The following is a 25,088-nucleotide window of genomic DNA, read 5'->3' on the forward strand; positions in this document are numbered from 1 at the left end:
TGGCGCCACTTAAATCAAGATGTGCACGTCATGATAATATAGAAAAATAGCAAAATAAATTATGCATACAAGTAAACACATGCACCCTTACTTGGACGCTAAGAAGCATTGGAGACACATACGCACCCCTGGCAGCACGCACACATTTAATTACGGTTCGCAAAAAGGTTTCTACGGCACAAAGGAAAGGAAGGTTAGCTACAAAACTCACGAAGCATCACTGACCGCTGAGACTCCACGTGCTTATCGCCACTTCAGCCTTCACACCTGGCGGTTCATTCATTTCTACACACCTGGCTCCCACACAAGACATCACCATCGATCTGTAACCGTACTGTTGTGGCGTTAAAAAGAAATAAACAGTCTGTCAGTCGATGAGGGAACGCTGTAATCTGTCACCCAAACTAGCATCACTTCCAAGTAGCAGGTGTGGAATAGGAATGTGTTTGTTCCTCTTCGAAGATTCTGTGAGGATTCTTGTTTTCTTAGTCAACGAAAGTTAATTGTTATTCCGCATCAGTAGATTCCCGGCACTTTTTTTTTTTTGTTGCTTCTCGCTTGGCGTGGCATTACCCCACCACGTCTGTCAATCTCTCTCTCTCTCTCTCTCTCTCTCTCTCTCTCTCTCTCTCTCTCTCTCTCTCTCTCTCTCTCTCTCTCTCTCTCTCTCTCTCTCTCTCTCTTTCATACACTATAGACATGTGTTCGCTGTCTTTCATCATCTGCTTGCATCCTGCTGACCTCCCTACGTCAAGGAAGCTTCCTCATTGACACATAAAAATGTAGATAGGCAGATAAATAGTTATCCAGACAGACAGACAGACAGACAGAGGAATAGAGAAACAGGCGAAGAAATAGAAAGACAGACGAATAGAAAGACTACAAGACAGATTAATTTATAGACACAGACAGCCAAATGACAGATGATTTTATTATTGTGATACTATACGTTACAATATTGCTTCTATCGAGAATATAAATGCTTGTCCGAGATAATGTATGGAAACATAAGCACATTTAATAATGATAAATACATAGATCAGAAGAGAACCAATTAAAACATACAACAGATGGTGCTTTACGAAGGGAGAAGGAAAAGGGAGAGTGGGTGGGTGGATGGGAGGGACGGCGGAACCTCGAGGTTTTTCCTTGAGCCAGGAGAAATTTCAGTGCAAACGAAGATGACTAGACCAAACATGTTTTAAATCATACGAATAATTGTGTTCCCTTCATAATGTTTCAGCTCTCACAGAGGTTCCTCAGAGGCAACGATGTCTACTAGGGGTAATTCGAATCACACACACCCTTGACGTGAACTGTCAAGGGAGCGGCAGGTGGCAGGTCCTGCTTGACCCTTTTACTGTTGCCGCCAGACAACCCTACATTCTGGCGCCACGTGTGTGTGTGTGTGTGTGTGTGTGTGTGTGTGTGTGTGTGTGTGTGTGTGTGTGCGCGCGTCATTAAGTCCAAATATAAAAAAAAACTGCCGCGAAATCTCTTGAAATGCAACATGCCTTATTGAACACGTCCCAAATTTTCATAAAGGTGCTCAAACAAGGCAACGTTTCATTGGCATAAAAAACCAGATGTTCCAGCGATAAATTTCTTGTATCACCTTCAAAACTGTATCTGCTCATGCCCTAACCTCCTCTATCAGCACACCTCCACAGCGAAGACTTTTACGTCTTGTTCTCTTGGGGTGTCGAATCGGCGAGGATCCGCACGACTTGTATTCACGCCCTTTGTCTTGAGGCAACCCCCATGTGCCCAAGGGTGTGGCGTATGGGTCTGCCTGACATTATATATGCTGGAGGCCGCGCTAGGTCATGGGTGTCCTTACGGGGGTTAAACACAGAAATTTGTGCCAGGGAAATTCCTGGTTTATGAAAGGAGTCATGGACGCCTCTACAGCCCTTCACTCAGGGAGAGATTGATGCGTGGATCATGAGGTAAATTTGAGGTATATTTACAATGGCAGTTTCGTAACGAGATATACTTTATCACATACAATGAACAAGACCAGTGTTTGCCGGCGGCAGCCTGTCGGGAGTCAACACGGGCGGGGCCCACCAAGCAGGAGTCAAGGTTACTCGACGCTCCAGCAGTTTGATTAACCTCCTTCGCCCCAGTCAACCCGCGACCCGCGTTTTCTCTCTTCTTTTCCGTTTGAGTTTAAGTCTGGTCTTTTCAGTATTACGCTTTCAGTTGTTGCTGCGTCTTCCTTGTTTGCAGGTTTCGGTCCAGGCGCGGCACTAGATAAGGTTACTGACTCATGCGGGTACTGTTGCTCTTGTCTCAACTCAACGAACTTCCATCTGTTCGGAGAGAGAGTAGACCACACGCTAAGCACACCCGCTGCTACTACTAACATCAATATTTAATCAGTAACATGATGTCCAAGGTACAGAGGCCCTTGCTCACTCCACTGTGGCCGAGGCTTTACCAATGAGCGAGACAACAAGAGAGACGGGAGACTTTTCTTATCCATATATGTATATATATATATATATATATATATATATATATATATATATATATATATATATATATATATATATATATATATATATATATATATATATATATACGATAAAATATTCTGTACTTGAGAGCAGAGCAATATTCGTGATTGAAAGAAAAGAAGTATACGTATCTTATATAAGTACTCGTATATCTAAATGAAACTTATATTTCTCCACCTATCTGTGTGTTTGTTTTGCCTAATGATTTAACACACGTAGGTCTAGTCTGGGATTTCGGAGTAGCACTTTTGTTTCAGTTCCCAAAGCAGTTGACTAGCTTAGAGGCAATAAAGTTTACCGCCGCACCGCCACGCGCCCCCCGGAGTATGTGGTGACATCAGCGTCATCGCAGGATACATCCAGTCTAGTGATGGAGAGGCTGGGGCTGCTGACTCCAAACCATGAGAGTACTCAGCTTATTCTTTTCCAAAACATTACAGGCGGAGAAGCGACAACTGCGTGCTAATAATGGAGGTCATGACAACAAATATGTTAACAAAAAATGCAATACTACTCATATTTTAAGCCAGTTGTTTCCCTTTGATATGCAACTTCGAAGATCAAGGAGCAAGAAGTATAACTGTCGACCAAAGGAGTGCAATACCGCAATACCACCAAGACGTGAAATGTTGATATTAATGAAGGCAAGAGTACAAGAGAATCACATCAGTTACCATGATTCAAGCGGCCAACACACAGTACTGGTAAATCTAAGCAAATAATAAAATGGAGAACGCATTCGTGATTATAAGCTATTTTCTTTATCGCTCTCTTAACTCAGATCAAAAACCCTTTGCGACATGAGCATCCCTTTAAACTCGTAGTGTTGGAGTCACGTCATTCCTGCCCAGCCCCCTTCAAGAAATATCAGCTTAATAAAACAGCACTAGTATTAAAGATGATTTGGAGCTCATGGGTGTCTGTGTGTGTGTGTGTGTGTGTGTGTGTGTGTGTGTGTGTGTGTGTGTGTGTGTGTGTGTGTGTAGTTGTAATGACCAAGTTGTGAGTATACATTACAGGATATGAGTCAACATCACTTTGTTTTGTCTCCATACCAACTTGTATAGTACAGCTGAAGATCGTGGACACAACCAGGTCATCCGGAGAGTCAGTGGTTCTACTTGAAAAACTAATAAATTTCTCTACTTTGTTTAGGTATCAAGTCTTTCTCAATACGTGCTGAAATGTGTGTGTGTGTGTGTGTGTGTGTGTGTGTGTGTGTGTGTGTGTGTGAATTTACTGCATGAATAAAAAATCCTAACAGTCATGAACAGATAAGACTGAAGGCAAGAAATGAAATAATAATGATAATAATAATAATAATAATAATAATAATAATAATAATAATAATAATAATAATAATAATAATAATAATGTGGTATCCCTCAAAGACAGACGAATAAGTGAGAGATACGAGAAGGAAAAAAAGTTCATAAAAATACACTACTGTTAAATGTATTCGGGAAAAATTGATGGGTAGAAATTAACCAATGCATAGTGACTGTAGCACATTGGTGTGATAAAGAAGTTCAAGTCCTCTGAGCATTTCTCGTGTGAAACTTTCAAACAGTGTAATGGGTCTTCTTAATTTCTTCCCAATCACGTTTTTTGTCGGAATAAAATGATGATGGCTGAGAGGAGAAGAAGAAGGAGGAGGAGGAGAAGAAGAATGACGATGACGACGAAAGAGAAGAAAAAGAAGAATAAGAATAAGACCAGGAACAACAACAACAACAACAACGACAACAACAACAAGATTAGCACGAGAGAAAGAAAGAAAAAAACAGAAGGAAAACTCTATTAGCAATGCACGAACTTTCCTGTGTCTCAACCTTCCTCCCATCCCTCCTCCGCCGAGACGTGGCTAGCCTGCCAGTCCCGTCCAAGTGAGCCTCGCCTTATGCAGGAGTTCCTCGAAGTGGTGGGGCTCATGTGAACCTGCTGCTGCCGTGTGATGTCTGCCCACTCCTTAACAACCTCGCCGGACATATTAGGCAGGGAGTTTCACGTCTGACTGCACCGGAGCAACACAGTCAGAATAATTACATTCATGGTTTAAATGTACAACGCCCGGAAAGCGAGGTGTTTACTTGTACCGATTAGTGATTGTCTATTATTACATAAAAAATAATGAATAAATATATGTCGACTAATAAATATACTAACAGCAGATGATTCTCAAACTGACATTGTGGAAATCAAGGAGAGAAAATATAGACAAGGCATAAAACACTTTGTACCAACATGAACGTCGCTGCATCTTGAGTATCGCAGTTCAGGGATAAAGGGATTGCATATCACTTCTGATCCTGCGTCTCGCCTTCCACACTTCACTACTGACAGCAACATAGATCAGCGACCCTTCATGGCCACACCGATTTGGGATTACTTTTCCCACAGGCGGCACTAGTGTTGCTGCTTCAGGACACCTGCTCCTCCAGCCAACGGATTGGCGTCTCAGTTGCAACCTGTAAATTCCCTCCGCGAGAGTATATTAAACACAGTATATCGTCAAGAGGGTCGAGGACGCAGACTACATCATGAGGCGCTGGGAGAGACGAGCTGGGGGCGAGGACGGACGGATAGCAGACCCGCGTGGGTACCAGCGGGTATGCAGGCCATGCAGATAACATAACCACCCACACTCCGTTACTTCATTTTGCCAGCGTGAAACCGCAGCAGATTTCCAGGTGGTGATTGTATCTGTTAAATGAAACTAAATTAAACTGACTACGTATTCCCTTGAGAGCGTAAGAGAGGAAAAAAAAAAAAAAAAAAAGCGTACATTATCTTGTTCCTCTTGAAACTATAACCGTGCATGACGTGTTCGGCGACCAGCAGCCTGGGACACGTGGGCGGTGGGGGTGCGGGGCGAGGGAAGGGCGCGGGTGGAGGACGAGAAAGAAAGGAGTCAAGTGAGTAAAAGGGATTTAGAGATGAGTGTTAGTGGCTTTAATATATTTAATGCCTCAAGTGCTGTGTTGAGTGTTGTAACAAATGACTGCTGTGTTGTTTAGAAAAGGTGTTGTACTGATATTGTTACTAGTGGGGTGTTGTATATCTAAGTTGTGTTGTTCTAAACTGCCAAGGTTTGTTTCCCATGAAGAGGCAAAGGACGAATGTTTTTGGTTGTGTTTCTTTACGTCTTTGTATCTCGAGGCTGCTGTGTGGTTCTGTGTGGACGCGTCATGTAACGCTGAGAGGCGCGCGCTGATGCATGAAGAGTGTTGATGCGTCGGAATGCGGCGCCGCTGTTTTGCGCTTTGTGTAAGGCTGCTGCTCAGGAGTGTTGAGTTACATTGTGTTGTGGCGTGGTGAAGTTGCTTTCTTAAAATGTACTTGTGGTGTTAAGCGTCGCTACATGTTATCCCTGTGACTGCTGTGAGTGTGGCTTCTCCTCAGGCTTAATCAAATGAAGTACTGCACGTTTAGAATATAATGTAAATTGGAAAGACACCACTGAAAGAAAAGGGAGTGATCAAGATGAAAGTTTTAAGTACCTGTGATTTAAATTCTTTTAGTAGGATGGTTGAGTGTCACTAAAATGAACAAAGTATGTCATCAACAGTCAAAATGTGTAATGTAAGACACTGTATGATATTTTGTTAGACTGAGGTGATGATGGCTACTTTAACGTGTCCTGTAAGTACACTCATGCTGAGATGAGATCACGAGGAGTGAATGGTGAACACAACGGAAAGTGAAGAAGTTCGTCTTTATTTGAATGCTTATTTCTATATCTGAATGTCTACATTTTCCACGACTTGTATCTTTTATGAATGTGTCTAAATTAGTCTACAAAAAAAAGTGTCAAATGACAGGCATACATTTCAATACAGAAGGAGTGCCAGGGCTATCACGAGTGTCAGTGTCTCGAAGCGACCTCCATCAGGGGCCGTGCTATGGGTGGGTGAAGCCTCAATGGCGTGCTAACTGGCACATGAAACTTACACCAAAAAAAATATACAACTCTTGACCTACTTTCAAAAATGTACGCGAATCACCGCCATAAGTGTGTGTGCCACGAACGTGAGCGGCGAACAGTCACACCGCCATAGCGCCGCGCCCCGAGTCTTCAGGGGCACGGTGGCGACACGGCCCATCAACAATTTATGAGGCAAAAAGATGTCAAGCAGCTGAACCAGAGGAAAGAAGGAGGCACGAGTACACCTTACCCACCCCAAGACCTCTGTGATATTTTGCGAAACATTATTTGCATACAAGTAAGTGTGTGTGTGTGTGTGTGTGTGTGTGTGTGTGTGTGTGTGTGTGTGTGTGTGTGTGTGTGTGTGTGTGTGTGTGTGTGTGTGTGTATATATATATATATATATATATATATATATATATATATATATATATATATAGAGAGAGAGAGAGAGAGAGAGAGAGAGAGAGAGAGAGAGAGAGAGAGAGAGAGAGAGAGAGAGAGAGAGAGAGAGAGAGAGAGAGAGAGAGAGAGAGAGAGATACATAGGTGTACACACACACACACACATTAAGTCAAAAATAAGCACACACTGAGCTGTCTTGGGGTAACCACTGACAGCCACGCCACCACTTTCCTTGTGGCACAGTGGCGCCGCAGCGGAAGATTGCCACACACACCACACCTACACACCGAATCAGGCACGCCTAATCTTTGAAATTAGTCGCTGATATCTATACTTTAGTAAATTTCCATTTTCTTAACGCTGAAATTTAATATTCGTACGAGAAAATTCAAATAGAAATAAATTACACGGATGAAACTTTGCAATTGGCTGTGGGTGTTGTAAATGGTGTAAGGATGATAAGGAGCCGAGGCTGGATTGCCTTGGACTGCTTCACTACAGAGCAGCGAGGCGCTCCCTGGAGATCCGCCGACACTACCCCACCTACCTCCCAATGAATTAGATTATGTTCAACTGCTTGCCTGCATGAATGGAACGGCACCCCCGCCTCCCCACCAACACACACACACACACACACACACACACACACACACACACACACACACACACACACACACACACACACATTTAAGAACTGTTCCCCAAGGATAGATAATCTTTTCTCTCCTGCTTCTGCAACGCCCACAGCCATGCCTGGCACTCCCACGCGGCGCCGCCCTTAGTAGCTGTCCTTTTCGGAGTCCCGGGCGGTGGGCGGTACACGTTCCTATGACCCCAAATATCTACAGCCCCTTCGCTCCTTCTGTTCCCTTTAGCTAATATGGCAGCCTTTTTGCCACGTGACCGCTGATTTCTCCCTTGTGAACTAGCAGGGCTGATCGCTTATGGAAGGTGGACGAGTGAGCTTTGTATGGACGTCTCCACCTCCTCCTGAGTGTCCAGGCGAATGAGAGCCAGCCTCAGTCACGCCTCCGCGGCACATTGGCTAGTACGTGACTGGATTCAAGACATTTTTTTTAGCGTCGTGGCACAGAAGTATTAGCGAGGACTTGACCACGTGATCACTCATTACCTATGATCAAGAACTTTCCACTTGCCATAACTTTACTGTCAATAACGCTTATCCACCTCCTTATACTTATTACACACACACACACACACACACACACACACAGAGAGAGAGAGAGAGAGAGAGAGAGAGAGAGAGAGAGAGAGAGAGAGAGAGAGAGAGAGAGAGAGAGAGAGAGAGAGAGAGAGAGAGTTCTGGGATTACTGGTGTGGTGGCTTTTGGTAGAACACACTTCGCAATCTTTATTATGTTCAATTTTTTACATATAGATACTAATCATAACTACCTTGCCCTCCACAGGCGCATTGCCGGTCTTGTTTCTCGGCTGGCGAAAGGTTGGTATGTCCGATAACAATATCTGACTAGATTTCTGCTGTTATGAAAATATATTACATTTCTTCTGATTTCCTCTGTCAGCGTCTCTTCTGCCTTTGTTCAGCGAATAACGGAGAGGATTGCTTTTGACAGGGAAACGTATATATTTTCTCCGATCCAAAGCTCTAGTGCCTTGATTCATCTCGGCTTACTCTCGCCCTGTCACTGCCAAACACCAAAGGCACCGTAGTCATGCATCTTCTGAAAGTCTTACCCGGTTTTTTTTTTTTTTTTCGGTTTCACGCAAATTCTAATTTATGACTCTTCAGAAACATTCTCCATTGTAGTAAGTTTGAATCTTACCAAACTGATCAAATTGAACTATTCTCGTGCTTTGGGTGAAAGATGCAAGCTAGCAATTAATGACTGTGTGTATGAGGATGGTACTTATTTATATATTTTATCCAATGTCACAAAATTGCTTAGGTCTAGTTCGGTTAAGACTAGGATAATTTACTTTTTGCGTTTCTTAGCTTAATTGGCAATGAAATAAACAAACGAAAATCAGGCCTTTACCATTAAGATGCAGGCTACACTTATTTGAGATCACTGCCAAACTTCCTTTTGCAAAATTTTTCCACAATGTTTCTTTGCAAGTTCCATCAGTCGTTTCAAAGACACATGGCTTTAAATGGGAGAATTTTCAACTGTACAACATTTATTTATTTTTTTCATGTATCTATTTCTGGTGAGATTTTTGAAAGTTTGGAATTATTTCAAAGGGAGGACATAAAGTATTCGTCCATGTATCCTGATTGCTAATCCATGCACCCAGGATCTTGCTTCTTCACCGCCTTCACAGGAACGCCGTGCCCCTTCCTCGGAAGCCCTGCGGTAGTAGCCTTGGCAGAAACAGTATCTCTTTCATTTGCTTCACACTTTTATTGACCTTCCGCTTCACTTTCTTCCCCTACACTAAAACAGGTCCCTCTCTCTCATTTATAACCTTTAAAGACTTTCTTAAACACTTTTTTTCCTTCGTGCGTTCTATAGTTATGTTCATATCATCTGTCTCCTTCCTATCTATTCCCTATCTCCACAGTTCGCTCTCAAACCCCGCTCTTCCAAACTTGTCTTCTCATACACAGCGATAATTGGACGTTCCTTCACTTACTATAATTATTTTGCTTCCTTATTTTCTTATCTTTTTTTCTATCTTTGATTTCTCCAGATGATTTGTGACAATTGTCTGCATGAAATATTTCTTTTCTATTTAATTGCACCTCGTTTTATCAGACCAGTTGTTTCTCCTTGCCTTATATGAGTTTAATTTAATCTTTCCATACAGGAACTCTCCTTCACCTAACATCTAATCATTCATATAAACCCGCGTTTTATTTCTTATCATCCTCTAATACCTACTTTGGAGTACATCTACTGCATCAGATTCATTACGCACTCTGATTTTTTTTTTTTCCGATTTATTTAACTGTGTATTGTTTTAATTTCAAGTTGTACTAATTTTTCATTTATTCTTACTTTGGTTACAATAACCTAATGACCGGATCCTGTACATAACTTACTGCTCTTGAGTCAACAATAAATTGAGTCTTCAATAAATTGCTGTTTTTTGTGACAGACACGAAGAAATGAGATCATATTTGCTCAGTGCCTTTTCAAGTCTCGTAACACTCCCTAAACATACAGATGCTGGTAAAAGACGCAGGAAACAAACATATCTGCTTGCATTCCTAAATGGTTTACGAGTATTTCAATCGAATCACGACCCCCATCCCCTGCCTATTCAGTACGTGCTCTCCTTCAACACCAAGCTAATGAAGATATCCAGCAACATTTAGCTTTGTTCTCACAAGTATTTTCTCTGACAATGCCACTCACTTTTCCAAAATGGCCTCTTGTCTTCCACTCATCTTTTACCTTCCTTACTCACTGATGTGCATGTGAATATGTGACTTACCTTTTTGTAACTGTTTTACATACGCTCAACACGCATCTCGAATTGTACTACGCTTCTTCTCTCTCCCTCCCATTACAGCCTATGTTCAGTCATGACCATACGCGCTACCTGCCCCCTCTCCTCACCCTACAACACAAGTGAACACTACATTCCTTCTTATTCGTGTTTCCTTCACTCCACTTATATCTGACTCTAGTTCAAAGTTTTACAAGAAATCGATTCTCCACGCCATTCACTTGCTTCAGCGTGGAGGCTACTTTTAAACCACATCCTAGTTCCTTCCACTGATTTTTTTTGCTTCATTCTTTAATCCTTCCAGGTGATCTGGCCAGCAGCCGTGTGAACGAAGGCAACACCCACAAGGGCTAGGAACTCGGTCCTAATTATTACTTAAGGCCGAGCCGTCAGACTGGTTTTCAACCGGTGGGGGAGAGGGGGAGGGTGCGCGGACACTCCCGTGAAAGCGCGAGCACAGGATGAGAGAGGAAAAAATAATAATAACAATAACAACAATGTGGACCAATACAATAATAGTCTAACAAAGGGTTATCTATCGATCTATTTATCTATTTGATTCTATCTATCTATGGTGGCACAGTTGGAGAGGGGGTTGAGTGGGTGGTGCAGGGAGGAGGGGGCCCCAACTGCATTGAACCAGCTTGCAAAAGGTCGAGAACTCATGTATTAGAGAAGAGAAAATACATACATATATAAACAACTAATAGAATACGAAAAAAAAATGTTCAAGTACATAAAAAAAGGACGTGATCCAGTTCAAAATCGCGAATCAATAATATAACGTCAATTAAATATACCAGAACCCTCCTAGTCAGTTATTTTTAGTTTTACATGGCTTGCCGTGTGTGTGTGTGTGTGTGTGTGTGTGTGTGTGTGTGTGTGTGTGTGTGTGTGTGTGTGTGTGTCATTTACCTACGGTTGTCTGTTGGTCAGCTCAGAGATCATACTGACCGATCTTTGGGTAGGACTGAGACCACACACGTCACACACCGGGACAGCGAGGTCACAACCCCCCCGGTTACACCCCGTACCTACTTGCTGCTAGGTGAACAGGAGCTACACATTAAGAGGCTGTTCGACCATTTGTCTCGTGTGTGTGTGTGTGTGTGTGTGTGTGTGTGTGTGCGAGGGAGCAAGCAGTTATTCAGTTTGGCTATAAATATCAAAACTAGTACCAGGTCAGCCTTCAAGCAAGAATTATCACAGCTCTTAAGATTTCTACCCGCTGCTTTGTTTGAGTTGTTACCATCTTAACACGCATCTCTAAGCGTTAGTTCCCCTCCCTCTGCAGTGCTGCCTTGGAAGACAAAATGTGTTGTTATTCAGGCGTCTTGAGGCTGGGGCGTTTATAGTTGTGATGGTAAGTGTATGTGATGAACACCTAACGGGATAACTGGTCAATGGGAACTGATTAAAGTGGTTTGCTCAAGGTGTTCTTAAAGCAAATGAAATCCGAGTCAATGGATGGAAATTTTTACTAATTGGTGCTAGATTTTTTTCCAGATATAATTATCAAAATTAATTTATGATAAACAATTCAACTTTAATCAATACATAATTTATGATACATAATTTATATTTAATATTGTATTTATAATTTATGTCACGGACTCCACATCGGAAATGACATCTCTCTTCAGTTTACGATGAATAATGTTTAACAAATAAGTGACAATGACGGAAAACACATGCTTACGAGTATGTGTTATTTCAGGGCATCAAAAATTGAGTAAACGCAATTTTGAATCATTAAAATAATAATAATAATAATAATAATAATAATAATAATAATAATAATAATAATAATAATAATAATAATAATAATGATAATAATAATAATAATTCCGAACATATTGGTAAGTTTTATGGAAGAACGCTCAACTTGAAATGAGAGAGAAAAATATTAAATAAATTGATTTGTACATTCTAGTCTATAATACAAAAATAATATTAAAGACTAAATTAAATAAATAAAAAGGTACGATACGAAAAATCACATCGACTGTGTAATGAGAATCGAATTCATGAACTTATTTTCTCTAAGGAAACACAGGCTCGGTGGAAATATTATATAGCTGACTTTTCAAATTTTCAAACGATAACAAATGTGAATCCAGACGAATATTTCAGAGCTGACATTTTCAACATCACAAGAAATAACTACTTCAGATTTATCACGAGGCAAACAATACTTCTTTTAATGATATTGTCAATTTATGGAGTGAATTGCCTTCCAACTCGGTAAACTCGTGCGATTGAAAGGTTTTGAAGACGCCACGATATTATTTAAAATCAAATCAAATCGAGTGGCAATATTCGTTTCAGATTTCCTATTAATACCAGCAGTAGTGTATTTTCGTATTATTATTTCATCATATATTTCCTTTCTTTTAATCTCTCAGTGCTCTCAAAACTCGGTGCTTTCTCTATACATTTAGTTCACGACTACACTACCCTCAGACACGCACACAGAGCACAAAGTTACCGGCTATCGTTATCCTGTACTACTTAGACTTATGACCAGCTGTGGATTACCGTTCATGTAGGTAGTACGCTTCACATGCATGGGGGCGAGGGGGTGAGAGGGGTTTCCATTCATACCGCTCTTCCACACAGACAATCCTCAAAATCTGATAACCTTTTTGACCTGTTCTTGAGACTGGTGCTTTAGTTTTTTTTTTTTTTTTTCCCGCTTGACCAGTGCCCGTCTTACACTGAAAAATAAGTAAATAAATAGATCATTACAGTCCTGGACCACGTGGCACCGCTCGCCACCACCATACCTAGTTGCAGTGCTGGTCTAAGGACACGTAGAATCGGAGAGAATTAAACACCCACCGCTGCAGCCACTATCATCACCATCACCAACATCATCATAATTATCATTATCATCCAGTACCTCATTAGCGTTCCTCCGCCCCTGTCCCTTCCACTCGCCTCGTCTGTCTTCTCCCCCGACCCCGCCTTGTCTGGGTGTCATCATCAATGCAGGGATGCTGTGGAGAATTTGCAGGTGTGGGGAGGCAAAGCCACCTCTCTGCTTGTGTGTGTGTGTGTGTGTGTGTGTGTGTGTGTGTGTGTGTGTGTGTGTGCAAAACTCTCTTCCTTCTCTGCTATCCTTCACCTTCTCCCGCCTCGTGGCCTTCCTCCCAGCAGGACCCGTGACCCAGCAGTGTGTGTGCACACGTATGCAGGAAAACGCGGGACCCAGTGGAGGCGACCAGACAGCAAACATCCACAGTGCACTTGTGGCTGGAGACTGTGTCTTCAAGGCTCAACTCTCTTGCCCGCACGATGACCCGTCCAGCCTGAGACCAAATGGCAGGCGTGGCGTGTTATTTTCTTTTTTTTTTTTCTTCTTCCCCAAGGATATACTGGTATCATTGTCCAGCCACCTTGTGCCCACGATACACTTTAATTAACAGTGAATCTTGCACCTTACTGGAAATGTCTGCTGTGCTAAGTTAAATAAATTATAATATATATATATATATATATATATATATATATATATATATATATATATATATATATATATATATATATATATATATATATATATATATATATATATATATATATATATATATATATATATATATATATATATATATATATATATATATTGATTGATTGATTGATTGATTGATTGATGAAAAAATAAGAATGTAATAAAACGGCAACAAAATTACGTATGTAAAGTGTAAATGTAAAGTGAGACGAGTAACTGAATCAGAAAAAAACAAACAAAACTTGTGACGAAGTTACTTTTCCTGGACGAAGACCAAACGAAAGAATCGTAGTGCGGATTAAAATTCGAATTATTTGCTGTTATTTTGTTTTTATTCAAACGTGTGTGTGTGTGTGTGTGTGTGTGTGTGTGTGTGTGTGTGTGTATGTGTGTGTGTGTGTGTGTGTGTGTGTGTGTGTGTGTGTGTGTGTGTGTGTGTGTGTGTGCGTGCGTGCGTGCGTGCGAGCAGAGAGAGAGAGAGAGAGAGAGAGAGAGAGAGAGAGAGAGAGAGAGAGAGAGAGAGAGAGAGAGAGAGAGAGCGGAGTGAGCGAGTGAGTGGCAGGGACAAAGGAACCTTTACCCATTTGAGTTTATCCTGGCATTCCACAAGCAGCAATTATCTGTCGCCATATCATGCTTGTGGCGACTAGTCTTTATTTTCATGATTTCCAATGAAAAGTCTTGAAGTATGAGCTCCTCACTCGATTTCTTTCATTAATTCAACAAAATTATATATATATATATATATATATATATATATATATATATATATATATATATATATATATATATATATATATATATATATATATATATATATAATTTTTTTTATTTTTTGATTTTTTGTCAGGGTTAGCAGCTCTTAGGTCTGAAGTTCGGCTACATCTTGTTAAGCTGAGAAAATGTGCATTCAAGTCACCACAAACTGACATCAGATACTGCATTTATCATCCCACTGCCTCTCGCTGTTGGAGTGATACCGCAGCAACAATGTTATCTTTTTATCTTTACTGTGAGTTAGGAACACCATTTACAGTTCATGATTCGTCTACCAATACTATATTATCACACCATGCGCAGAGAGAGAGAGAGAGAGAGAGAGAGAGAGAGAGAGAGAGAGAGAGAGAGAGAGAGACCTAAAGAGCGTCGTGGTCTCCCTCATAAATTGAAGCATAAACAACGCTGGCTCACCTTGCCTCGCCCCGGTGAGCCGCAGACTTACAGGCCTCAGCTGCTAATGTGAGAATCATGTAAGGAGAGAAGTGTGCCACACAACGGGTAGACCAATCGAAGTGCAGACGCCTCTGCACCTCGACCGGCCGACCACCCAAGCGACGCTACCCAGATGCCCACCACCCTTTCCTCCAGGCGGCCCCCGATGCAACGTGCACTTCCCCTGCATCAGTGACGCCACGGGATTGCTTCCATTGGTAACTGGCGGGCAATTAGACAGCTAACTTCCCTTACATGCTGGAGATCCATTTTCTCATTTATTAGAGTCTCCGTTAGCGAATTGGACCATGAAGGCCTCGCCCACGCCTATGGCCACCTTAGCTACACTGCGCTGCCAGGATGGTGCCGTGGCAGCTCGGGGCGAGGCGCTCAGCTCTGTTTGAGTTTAGGTCAATCGATTATTCAAAACTAAGAGACGAAACACAAATTGCTGATTAAACGAGACTCGTCCATTACGACAAGAGATAATCTAGGAAACTCAGGAGGAGGAGGAGGAGGAGGAGGAGGAGGAGCAACAGCAGAAGCAGGAGCAGGAGCAGGATTAAAATCCCTTACCCCTCATCTTGTCATGCCATCACCTCTCGCTAAACACGGACTGGTCATGACGACAAGCAAGTTAAATATAAGCAAACAATCAAGGCTGGGTTGTGTCAGAAGAGTAATAAATCTCACAAAGCAAACCAGGATAAAGATTAAGAGAATAAACGCACAACAAACAAATACCCTAGTGCCAAAAAAAAAGAAAAGAAAAAAAAAAAAGAAACTACGTCTCACATATTGTTTTCAGTCTCCAAGCAACACCAGTGAACAGAAATGTATACATGCATAGCCATCAAGCTACGCAAGGCTCTGCAGTCCTCTTTCTTTACCGCATTCTACTTAATATTCCTGATGGTAAAAGTTTGTATCTTGTGTGAGAGGTGACTTTACAAAATAAAAACAGGGTTTCCCGAGCAACCGTAAGTGGCCCCTCCTGCCGGTGCGACAGGTGATGCCTACAGAAAAGACATTGTTTATTTACGCTTAAAGAAACAGTGAAATATCTATGACAATCTTCAAACCCTGTCGAAACACTTCTATTAAGTTAAAAGATTACCAGAACTGTTATTTTGGTAGTCCCAAATTAGTACTAGCTTTGAATTAATGCAGCACTTCTGGATTATCTAAACTGAACTGAATGACAAATTTAATGACTTAAATCTCTTTTGAGTAGCAGAGCTTTACAAAACTCTATTTTCAGTCGAGTACAGTATAAGTTTAAAATAAAATCAATGTCATTATGAAAAAGGAAAAGTTATGAAATGGAAGATGCCGAGTCTCTTGCGTGATATTCAAGCAGCTTCACCCTGACCACTTATTTGCTAACCTTTCAGAGTAATTTAATATTTCGAGGACATCACCTCAGGCTTGTGACGCCAGCAGCCAATCGCTGATCGTGAAAGGGGACTTTTAGGTCACAACTTTCGCGATGATTAAGAACGAAATTACTTCCATGTTGCTCACCGCACCACACGTCACTGTGGCTTCGTGTCAAGTAAGGTGTGGCCTTACACCAAAGTGAAGTTCCCAAGGAGTACCAGCTTTCCGACGCTTGCCACCAATACATCATTGTCAAATATATGTCAGAAATTAAACGTAAAAGGCTGGAAAGATTATGAAAAAGGCGATGCCACCTTGTAATGTAGGTTAAAGCGGTGAATTCATCTCCCTCGGGAACTCAAGCAGTCGATTGCCAGCCTCGTATTTGGGTCAGCTCGCGCCTGCCGCGGGTGTGGGCGGCCGGGGCCCGCACAGGGTGGCGAGGGATGGTGCACTGGACTTAAAATGACACGTGGATAACAATGAAGGAGTTAAGTGTAATAACAATGACAACAGCTAATAACAAAACGATTGGAACCGCTGAAAAGTATACAAGTAAAGAAAGGTTCCAAACTGTTTTGCATGTTGTTACATTAAAAAAAAAAAGTTACTGCTACGAAAGTCGTTAAAAGCAACAACCCTGACTCACCCTTATAATCATGAATGTACCTAAATATGCTTTGTTGTGGCGCGCGTTGTTTTGTCGCGTGCCCAAAGCCCAAGAAACCACTCGGGAACGCAACTCTGCGCGCCCATCTTGCCCAGAATCGTCGAGATACGTGTTAGCGTTTTTTTTTTTTTTTTATGTAGGAAGGACAATGGCCAAGGGCAACAAAAATCCAATAAAAAAAATGCCCACTGAAATGCCAGTCCCATAAAAGGGTCAAAGCAGTGGTAAAAAAAAATGATGAATAAGTGTCTTGAAACCTCCCTCTTGAAAGAATTCAAGTCATAGGAAGGTGGAAATACAGAAGCAGGCACGGAGTTCCAGAGTTTACCAGAGAAAGGGATGAATGATTGAGAATACTGGTTAACTCTTGCGTTAGAGAGGTGGACAGAAAAGGGGTGAGAGAAAGAAAAAAGTCTTGGGCAGCAAGGCCGCGGGAGGAGGGGAGGCATGCAGTTAGCAAGATCAGAAGAGCAGTTAGCATGAAAATAGCGGTTGAAGACAGCTAGAGATGCAACATTGCGGCGGTGAGAGAGAGGCTGAAGAGTTGATGAGACCGTGTCGACCTTCATGGAAATTAACCAAGCTGATAAGTAAATATGTCCATGAAATCCAAATAATATCAGTGGTCAAAAACACATAATATGTTCCTAATCAACAATATCACGAATCCTTCAGCAATCTCCAGTATGGCTTATGTCTGCATTTCCTACAAAGGAGATTCTTCAAGACAAGAGTATCCACACATCTCGAGGACTAAATTAACTACATTTTTCTTGAAACTTTGGTTTTCTTCTGTATACAGAGACTCCATGTAGGCCTCGACATCTCTTTTATAAAGTACATATATATATATATATATATATATATATATATATATATATATATATATATATATATATATATATATATATATATATATATATGGGTTAACTAGCAAGGATCTGAGGTCAAGCAGGATCCAAACCCCAAGATCCAAGTGTTTATTTCTCACATGTAGATGTTTCCTATTCTGATCCATAAATTCTGTTTAATATTAGTAGCCTTATGTTGGTAGTTGAATGATCCCAAACCCATGGTTACACCATCACTACAGTGTGGGATGGTTCAGCCATTTTAGAAACCTCTACTTGATCACTTATTTCTCAAAGTCTAAAAGACTTATAGATTTTATGGCTCCACACAAATGGGCCAAAGGATGACACTATGTTTTTGCATCAAGCAATGGTTGATTTTTCAATTATTTTTTTTTTTTATTTATTTTTTTTTTTTGTAAAGTGACTGAACCATCACTGTTCTCCATAAGTTGAAGTTCTGGAAAGGGTGTGACTGATATGTTTTTGGTCTGCGTACAATCAGGTAACCACACCTTACTACATGAATAAAGGATACAAACAGACAGGCAACTATCACAAGCATCACAAACTTACACTTTTCAATCTAGAAGAAAACACAAAGCAGTGAAAAAAAGGATAATGTATTGCATTTCTTCATTCTAATTACAAGGAATGAAGCTTTCCTTTACACAAGTATTAAGTGAGTCATCTAAAAAATATACCACAAAGGAGAAAAGAACAATGTCAGCTCTGTGATGTCTAATTTTTTGACTGCTGTTATCAAGATTACAAAGCAATCATACAGTGATAAAATTAAAGAATCTGTTTCAACATCTGTTAGTCAATTGTAAGTAACTGGTGATACTAAGTTGATACTAAGAAAAGTGGCTTGCTTCCATGATTAAGGTTAAATAATTACAAATATTTTAGATATTCAGATGATGCCTTCTGTGTGAGTACAGTATATCTGTTTAATATTAAGAGCTTCCCTTGTTAAGATGAATAATTGTTTATTGTGGCAAATGTCAACATCATCCTTAGCATCATCATACACCATGTTGTAAAGAAGTCCAGTATTGCCTTATGACCGTGGAGTGAGCAGCAGTACCACCTCCACAAGCTCATCTATTTGCCAGTGTGCAATTGCTTCTATGTCTGCGATCCTTTCTTCCAACACTTGCAACTCACACACATCACCTGGACATTGGGAAACATAACTTTTCCAGTCAAAACAAAGCTGTACACTGCATAAAAGTTTTAAAAAAGTATCATTTGACTACATCAAAATGTTAAATACAAGTCACTAGTGCATCAAAGGCCTTTCTTTTTCAGGTACTCTTTCAGACATCTAGGGACAGAATCTTCTAACTTTCCTAACTGCTATGGGTCAACAGAGAGAGAGAGAGAGAGAGAGAGAGAGAGAGAGAGAGAGAGAGAGAGAGAGAGAGAGAGAGAGAGAGAGAGAGAGAGAGAGAGAGAGAGAGAGAGAGAGAGAGAGAGAGAGAGAGAGAGAGAGAGAGAGAGAGAGAGAGAGAGAGAGAGAGAGAGAGAGAGAGAGAGAGAGAGAGAGAGAGAGAGAGAGAGAGAGAGAGAGAGAGAGAGAGAGAATTTACTTTCTTGCAGCATCCTTACTAATGTGAGTGTAATTGTGCTTTGGCATAGCTATAAAAGGAAAGTTCAGAAAATAATACCAAATCAATTTGGGATGATATGTAAGTTGGAGTTCTGGAAAGGGTGTGACTCAACATGTTTTGGTTTGCCTGCAATCAGGTAATCACACCTTACTATATGAATAAAAACATACAGACAGACAACTGTCACAAACCTCACATACTTGGACACTTTTCACCTAGAAGGAAGCAAAAACTCCTGAAACAGAGATAATATACTGTCTTTATATTCTAACAAAAAGAAATGAAGCTGTTACGAAGATTACAAAGCAATCATATTTTGATAAAAATAAAAAATTGCACATCTGTTTCAGCATCTGTTAGTCACTGGTAAATAACTTTTTTTTTAAGTTGATACTAAAGAAAGTGGCTGCTTGCATGATCAGGGGTAAATAATTTCAAACATTTTAGATATTCAGATGATGTCCTCTTTAAGTAGCATGTGTACAGTAAATTTGTTTAATATTAAGAGCTTCCCTTGTTACAGTGAATAAATTGTGGTATATGTCAACTTCACCATCCTTACTATCATTATACACCATGTTGTACGGAAGTCCAGCACTGCCTCATGATTGTGGAGTGAGCAGCAGCACTGCCTCCACAAAGTCATCAAGACCCCAGTGTGCAACTGCTTCTTTGGATCTTGTCCTTTCCTCCAACACTTGCAACTCACACACATCACCTGGAAATAGAGAAACACAATTTTTCCTGTCATGAAGTAGTTCATGAAGATTAGAAAAAAATGTTAAGTAACTCTTTCTATTAATTCTGGTAAAATACAACTATCTATAGATTATATCAGGAATTACATCACATTATCTTTCCTCAAATAAATTCTCATTGTCATATACCATAGTGATTTCAGAGTAAACTTGGGAAAGGAAAGGAAAAGAAAAGAAAAAAAGTCAATGCTATATGCTACAAAAAATGTAACTACTCTCATTGCAAACATAATTCCCTTATTCTTAGCATAAGCAATATTCTCTCTCTCTCTCTCTCTCTCTCTCTCTCTCTCTCTCTCTCTCTCTCTCTCTCTCTCTCTCTCTCTCTCTCTCTCTCTCTCTCTCTCTCTCTCTCTCTCTCTCTCTCAAACTAAGATAAAAGTTTAATCTTTAATACACTGTAACTTTTACCAGATGAAGTCCTGTGCAAGACCAAGACCTTGAGTTAGGGAGATGTTTACTTTATTATATACATACATACATACATACATGTACTAAGTCTGTCTCCCTCAAAAAGAGGAATAGCCAAGACACACAACTTTCACATTCACACTCATTCACAACACTCTCTTAGCCTCTTGGTCCTTGGCTGAGAACAGTACTGCCCTCACTCTGCTAGGATCAGTGGCACAGCTTGGCAGTACCCTTACCACACCTTACTGTTCCAAACCTACATGGGACCACTGATGTGTGGAACCTACCTTAGAGGTCGCATGGCTGCATCATTCCTCATGCGCTCATAACTGCTCTCCAATTGCTTCTGTCATGCAAAATCATTCTACTATGCTCCAGTGTCAGTCCTCTTCCCGTGAAGGCCTACTTTATCCTATCCATCCATCCCTTACATGGCCTACCTAGCGAGTTCACACCTCTCACACTTGATCTTACTATCTTCATCAGCTTTTATAATTTAGTATTAAGAAAACCTATGACAAAGAGGCAACATAAATGAAAGATCATGGTATTTCCCTTTGGTTTACAAATATTCAAAACAAAAGTGGCTTACCAAATAATTTTTCCACTAATGCTGTTGGAATGTTCCTTGGTGGCCCACTAAAACCTTCATGAGGAGTGTACTGAGTAGCGTTGATCATGTAATGAAAATCTGGAGCCAGTAGAGCCTTAATCACTTTGGCATATCTGAAAGTTGATGAGTTGATCAGATGAAAAGCTTTTAATTCCACCCTGTTAATGCTTAATACATTCACAAACATATGATGGGGCATTTACTCTCAACTCATTACCACAACAAAATAAATATCTAGCAGAATCATAATAATTGCAATGGAGGCTGTTCAGCTTTTAAAAGAAAAAGAAAAAAATGGAGTGGCATCTGGATGACTCAAGGTAATATATATATATATATATATATATATATATATATATATATATATATATATATATATATATATATATATATATATATATATATATATATATATATATATAAAGAGGAAATGTATCGAAACTGCTCCATTTTTTTTATGTAAGAGGGATCTCTGGCCAAGGATAACAAAGAGTTGTACATCAAAAAAATTGCTTGAAACCTTCTTGAAACAGTTCAAGTCAAAGTTACAAGGAAATACAGAAGCAGGCAGGGAGTTCCAAAGTCCAAGTAGTAAAGGGAACAAAAGATTGAGAATACTGGTTAACTCTTGCATTACCAAGGTGGACAGAACAGGAATGAGTGAAAGTACATAGATAGCCATATGCAGTGAGGCTGCAGGAGGAGGAGAGGTTTGCAGAGAAAGATCAGAAGAGTAATTAGCATGAAAGAAGCAACAGAAGCAAGAGATGCAACCTTGAGGTGAAAGGTAAGGCTGGAGACAGTCAGTTAGAGGAGAGGAGTTGAGGAGATGAAAAGCTTTTGATTCCATCCAATCCAAAAAAGCAGCACAAGTGGAATCCGCCAAACACATGTGAAATGCACTCCAAATACAGGTGGAAAAGGTCACTGGACGGAGTTCAAATTAGGGGTGTAGGGGAAGAGAAAACTGGCAGAGATGGCTCTGAATGCCTAACTTCATAGAAACTGTTTTAGTGAGATTCTGCTAAATAATCTTCATTATTCATATATGCTTCAAATCCATTATCTTTTAACATTTGCACACTGGAATTTAGATTGGAGCAATAAAAGGCCTTATGTTCTATAACTACATTACAAGATATGTATATCCATACATGTGGTCAACTCAACCAAACTTTACTGAAACTGTAGCATAGATGACATGAGACACCAATGTTATTTTACAGTGGTTGGAGGTGGCCAATAATCCTAAAAAGTTTCAAATATCTAGTCAGGCAGATGGGTTTCATAAGTCTGATTTGCCAAGACACATAACACATTCAAGATTTAAGTTGCTGTTTTTACTGAAAATTAACCAAAGTTTTCATAATCCTAACCAGTGTATTTAGACTCCCTCAGAAATTATACATGTCATGAGAATCTCAGGGCTCATTAATGATAACAATTATACAGGAAGATAGTCCCTAAGCGTGAGGTCAGTGGAGCACTTAATTTTGGCTACTAAAGCAAGTAAAAGATGAATTTCCTGAAGCATGAAGCTTGAGCATAACAGTTAACTTTAAATCACTGTATCTCAAAAGTTTATGAGATGAAGATCTGTTCAGTACAACATTTCACAGATAATTTAATTATGTGTCTAATGGTACATCTCCACTCCTGCTAAGACCAAATTTGTAGAAAATGAGCACATCTTTTCTTGAAGTTTTATTATGTTATTAGTGCATGTACTTAAGGAATCTGAGTTTCACATGTTCATTCATGTGTGAGCATTGTTTCCCGATATTACTTTGAAAATCTCAGCTTGATCAGCTGATTCATTAATGACACCCACTTGGTGTCATACCAAGTTTCAGCAGAATTGGCCAAGTCATTATTAAGTAATCATACACATTAAAAAGTACTTGGCATAGCAAAGAGCCTTGTGGTACACCATATTCTATTGAGAGAGTAATGCCACTTGAAAGATGGAAGGATAGGGTAGATGAATACATATGTGAAAGAGGTGGCAATACAGGCCAAATGGTTGAGCAAGCAAGAAGGGAATGTTCAGATAAATGGAGGTGCTATTGCCAACCCCTTGAGAACACTCACTGAGTGTCATCAGAGAGATATGAATATAGAAGGACAGATAAAAGATATTCTACAACAGCACTTTAAATAGCTTGTTTTTGATGTTTTGGATTCTTTTTATAAAATAATTAGGTAATGGTTTACATTTGTGGATTTGGGTCTGCAGTTTGGTGGTTTGCAAGAGCAGAAGGAAATCTGTATTTGTAGTGCCCAGTTCTGACATGTATGTTAATATGAAAATTGATTTTCTTCTGAAGGATTGCCAAACAATGAAAGAAATCATATAAAAAAAAACACACAGTACATAAAATCAGTAAAAAAGCTCACCTTTCTCTGTCTTCCTCATATATGGCAACAAGTGAGCCTCTATCCCAGATGGAATCAAATTTTCCTAAGTTTTCTATATCCATCTTGAAAATGTCACAGCAGTACATTTTAAGTCGATCATCTTCTGTCTGTATGGAATGTAAGAACAGCCTTAATTACATTGTTCAGCAAAAGAATGCAACAAATAACAAAACTTTAACATTAATTACATTAGTGCTCATTGTGGGTGTTTCTACTTCCTCCTTCATTCCTGTATTGTTGACGTCCCTCTGGCCTTAAGTCTCCCCCACTTTTTCCCAATAGATGGAACTGACTCTTACATTTTAAATCCTCTTGGAAGTGATGTATACCACATATAACTCAGTGTAAGCATCTATGAATCACATTTAGTCTTATTCTTTATGCTTTATATATCACTTTCATATTTCTACTGAAACTAAAGAATATTTTCTCTTGAAACTACAGTATGAAATATTATGAATTCCTCACCTTGAACACTTTTGCCCATGTTAACTGCTCAGTGCTGTAGGGCAAGTTGTGTTCCGAGAAAAACTCAACTATTGCCTGCTCTATTCCTTCAATGCCCACTACTGTGTGTCCTTCTCTGTACAACCTGAGAGAGAGAGAGAGAGAGAGAGAGAGAGAGAGAGAGAGAGAGAGAGAGAGAGAGAGAGAGAGAGAGAGAGAGAGAGAGAGAGAGAGAGAGAGAGAGAGAGAGAGAGAGAGAGAGAGAGAGAGAGAGAGAGAGAGAGAGAGAGAGAGAGAGAGAGAGAGAGAGAGAGAGAGAGAGAGAGAGAGAGAGAGAGAGAGAGAGAGAGAGAGAGAGAGCTTAAGTAGTAATTAACAAGATTTTATTTTGACATTCAAAGTGAATAAGTATTATAAGTCTTAGGTGGCAAAGACAAATGCTCACCACTCAACATCCACTGACTTCCCACAGAGCGGCACTAAGATCCGACGCTCAGGTTTGGGCAGCAACTTGGATGCATGATTTTCAAGGGCAAAGTTGAGATCTGGTAGCTGCCATCCTGTTTTTCCTTGACTCCATCTTTCTTGCCAGGTGTCCATGCGGTCTTCTTTGCTCATGATTTCTGGTAGGAAAGAACACAGGGGAAAAATGAGCAAAGAATGTATGATTTAACAGTTCCTGTAATTGATTTTGAGAATTATTTATTTATTATATTTAATGGTACACAGTATATAATGCACATACAATAGACTGAAGATTCCTATGTGTTCTTTTATGGCCAAGATAAGTAGTAATATAAGCAACACTTCTATTCATCCATCTCTCTTCCTGTCTTTCTGATACTTCTTTCTTTCAACAAGCATCCCCAAGGAGGTGGCTAGAGCAGAAGAGTCTTCACTTCTCCC

General features: G+C 40.2%; 1 protein-coding gene across 6 annotated transcripts in view; it reads right to left on the reverse strand.

The window, feature by feature from the left end:
- Positions 1-18,029: 18,029 nt before the first annotated feature.
- Positions 18,030-25,088, reverse strand: part of LOC135107060 (thiopurine S-methyltransferase-like) — a 182,078-nt gene continuing 175,019 nt past the window's right edge. For 3 of the 6 annotated variants that reach the window (XM_064016666.1, XM_064016668.1, XM_064016665.1), the window contains 5 exons: positions 24,628-24,805; positions 24,204-24,327; positions 23,715-23,842; positions 21,297-21,430; positions 19,773-20,250 (listed from right to left, as the gene is read on the reverse strand). In XM_064016666.1, the coding sequence (XP_063872736.1) occupies positions 20,135-20,250; positions 21,297-21,430; positions 23,715-23,842; positions 24,204-24,327; positions 24,628-24,805 (680 nt within the window). In that variant the 3' untranslated portion in view covers positions 19,773-20,134. Of the gene's footprint in view, positions 20,251-21,296; positions 21,431-23,714; positions 23,843-24,203; positions 24,328-24,627; positions 24,806-25,088 lie in introns of all 6 variants that reach the window. The other 3 variants (XM_064016664.1, XM_064016667.1, XM_064016663.1) reach the window with 2 other exon arrangements.

The sequence above is a fragment of the Scylla paramamosain genome, chromosome 14 (assembly GCF_035594125.1).
Source record: "Scylla paramamosain isolate STU-SP2022 chromosome 14, ASM3559412v1, whole genome shotgun sequence".
In the NCBI taxonomy this organism is placed as follows: domain Eukaryota; kingdom Metazoa; phylum Arthropoda; class Malacostraca; order Decapoda; family Portunidae; genus Scylla; species Scylla paramamosain.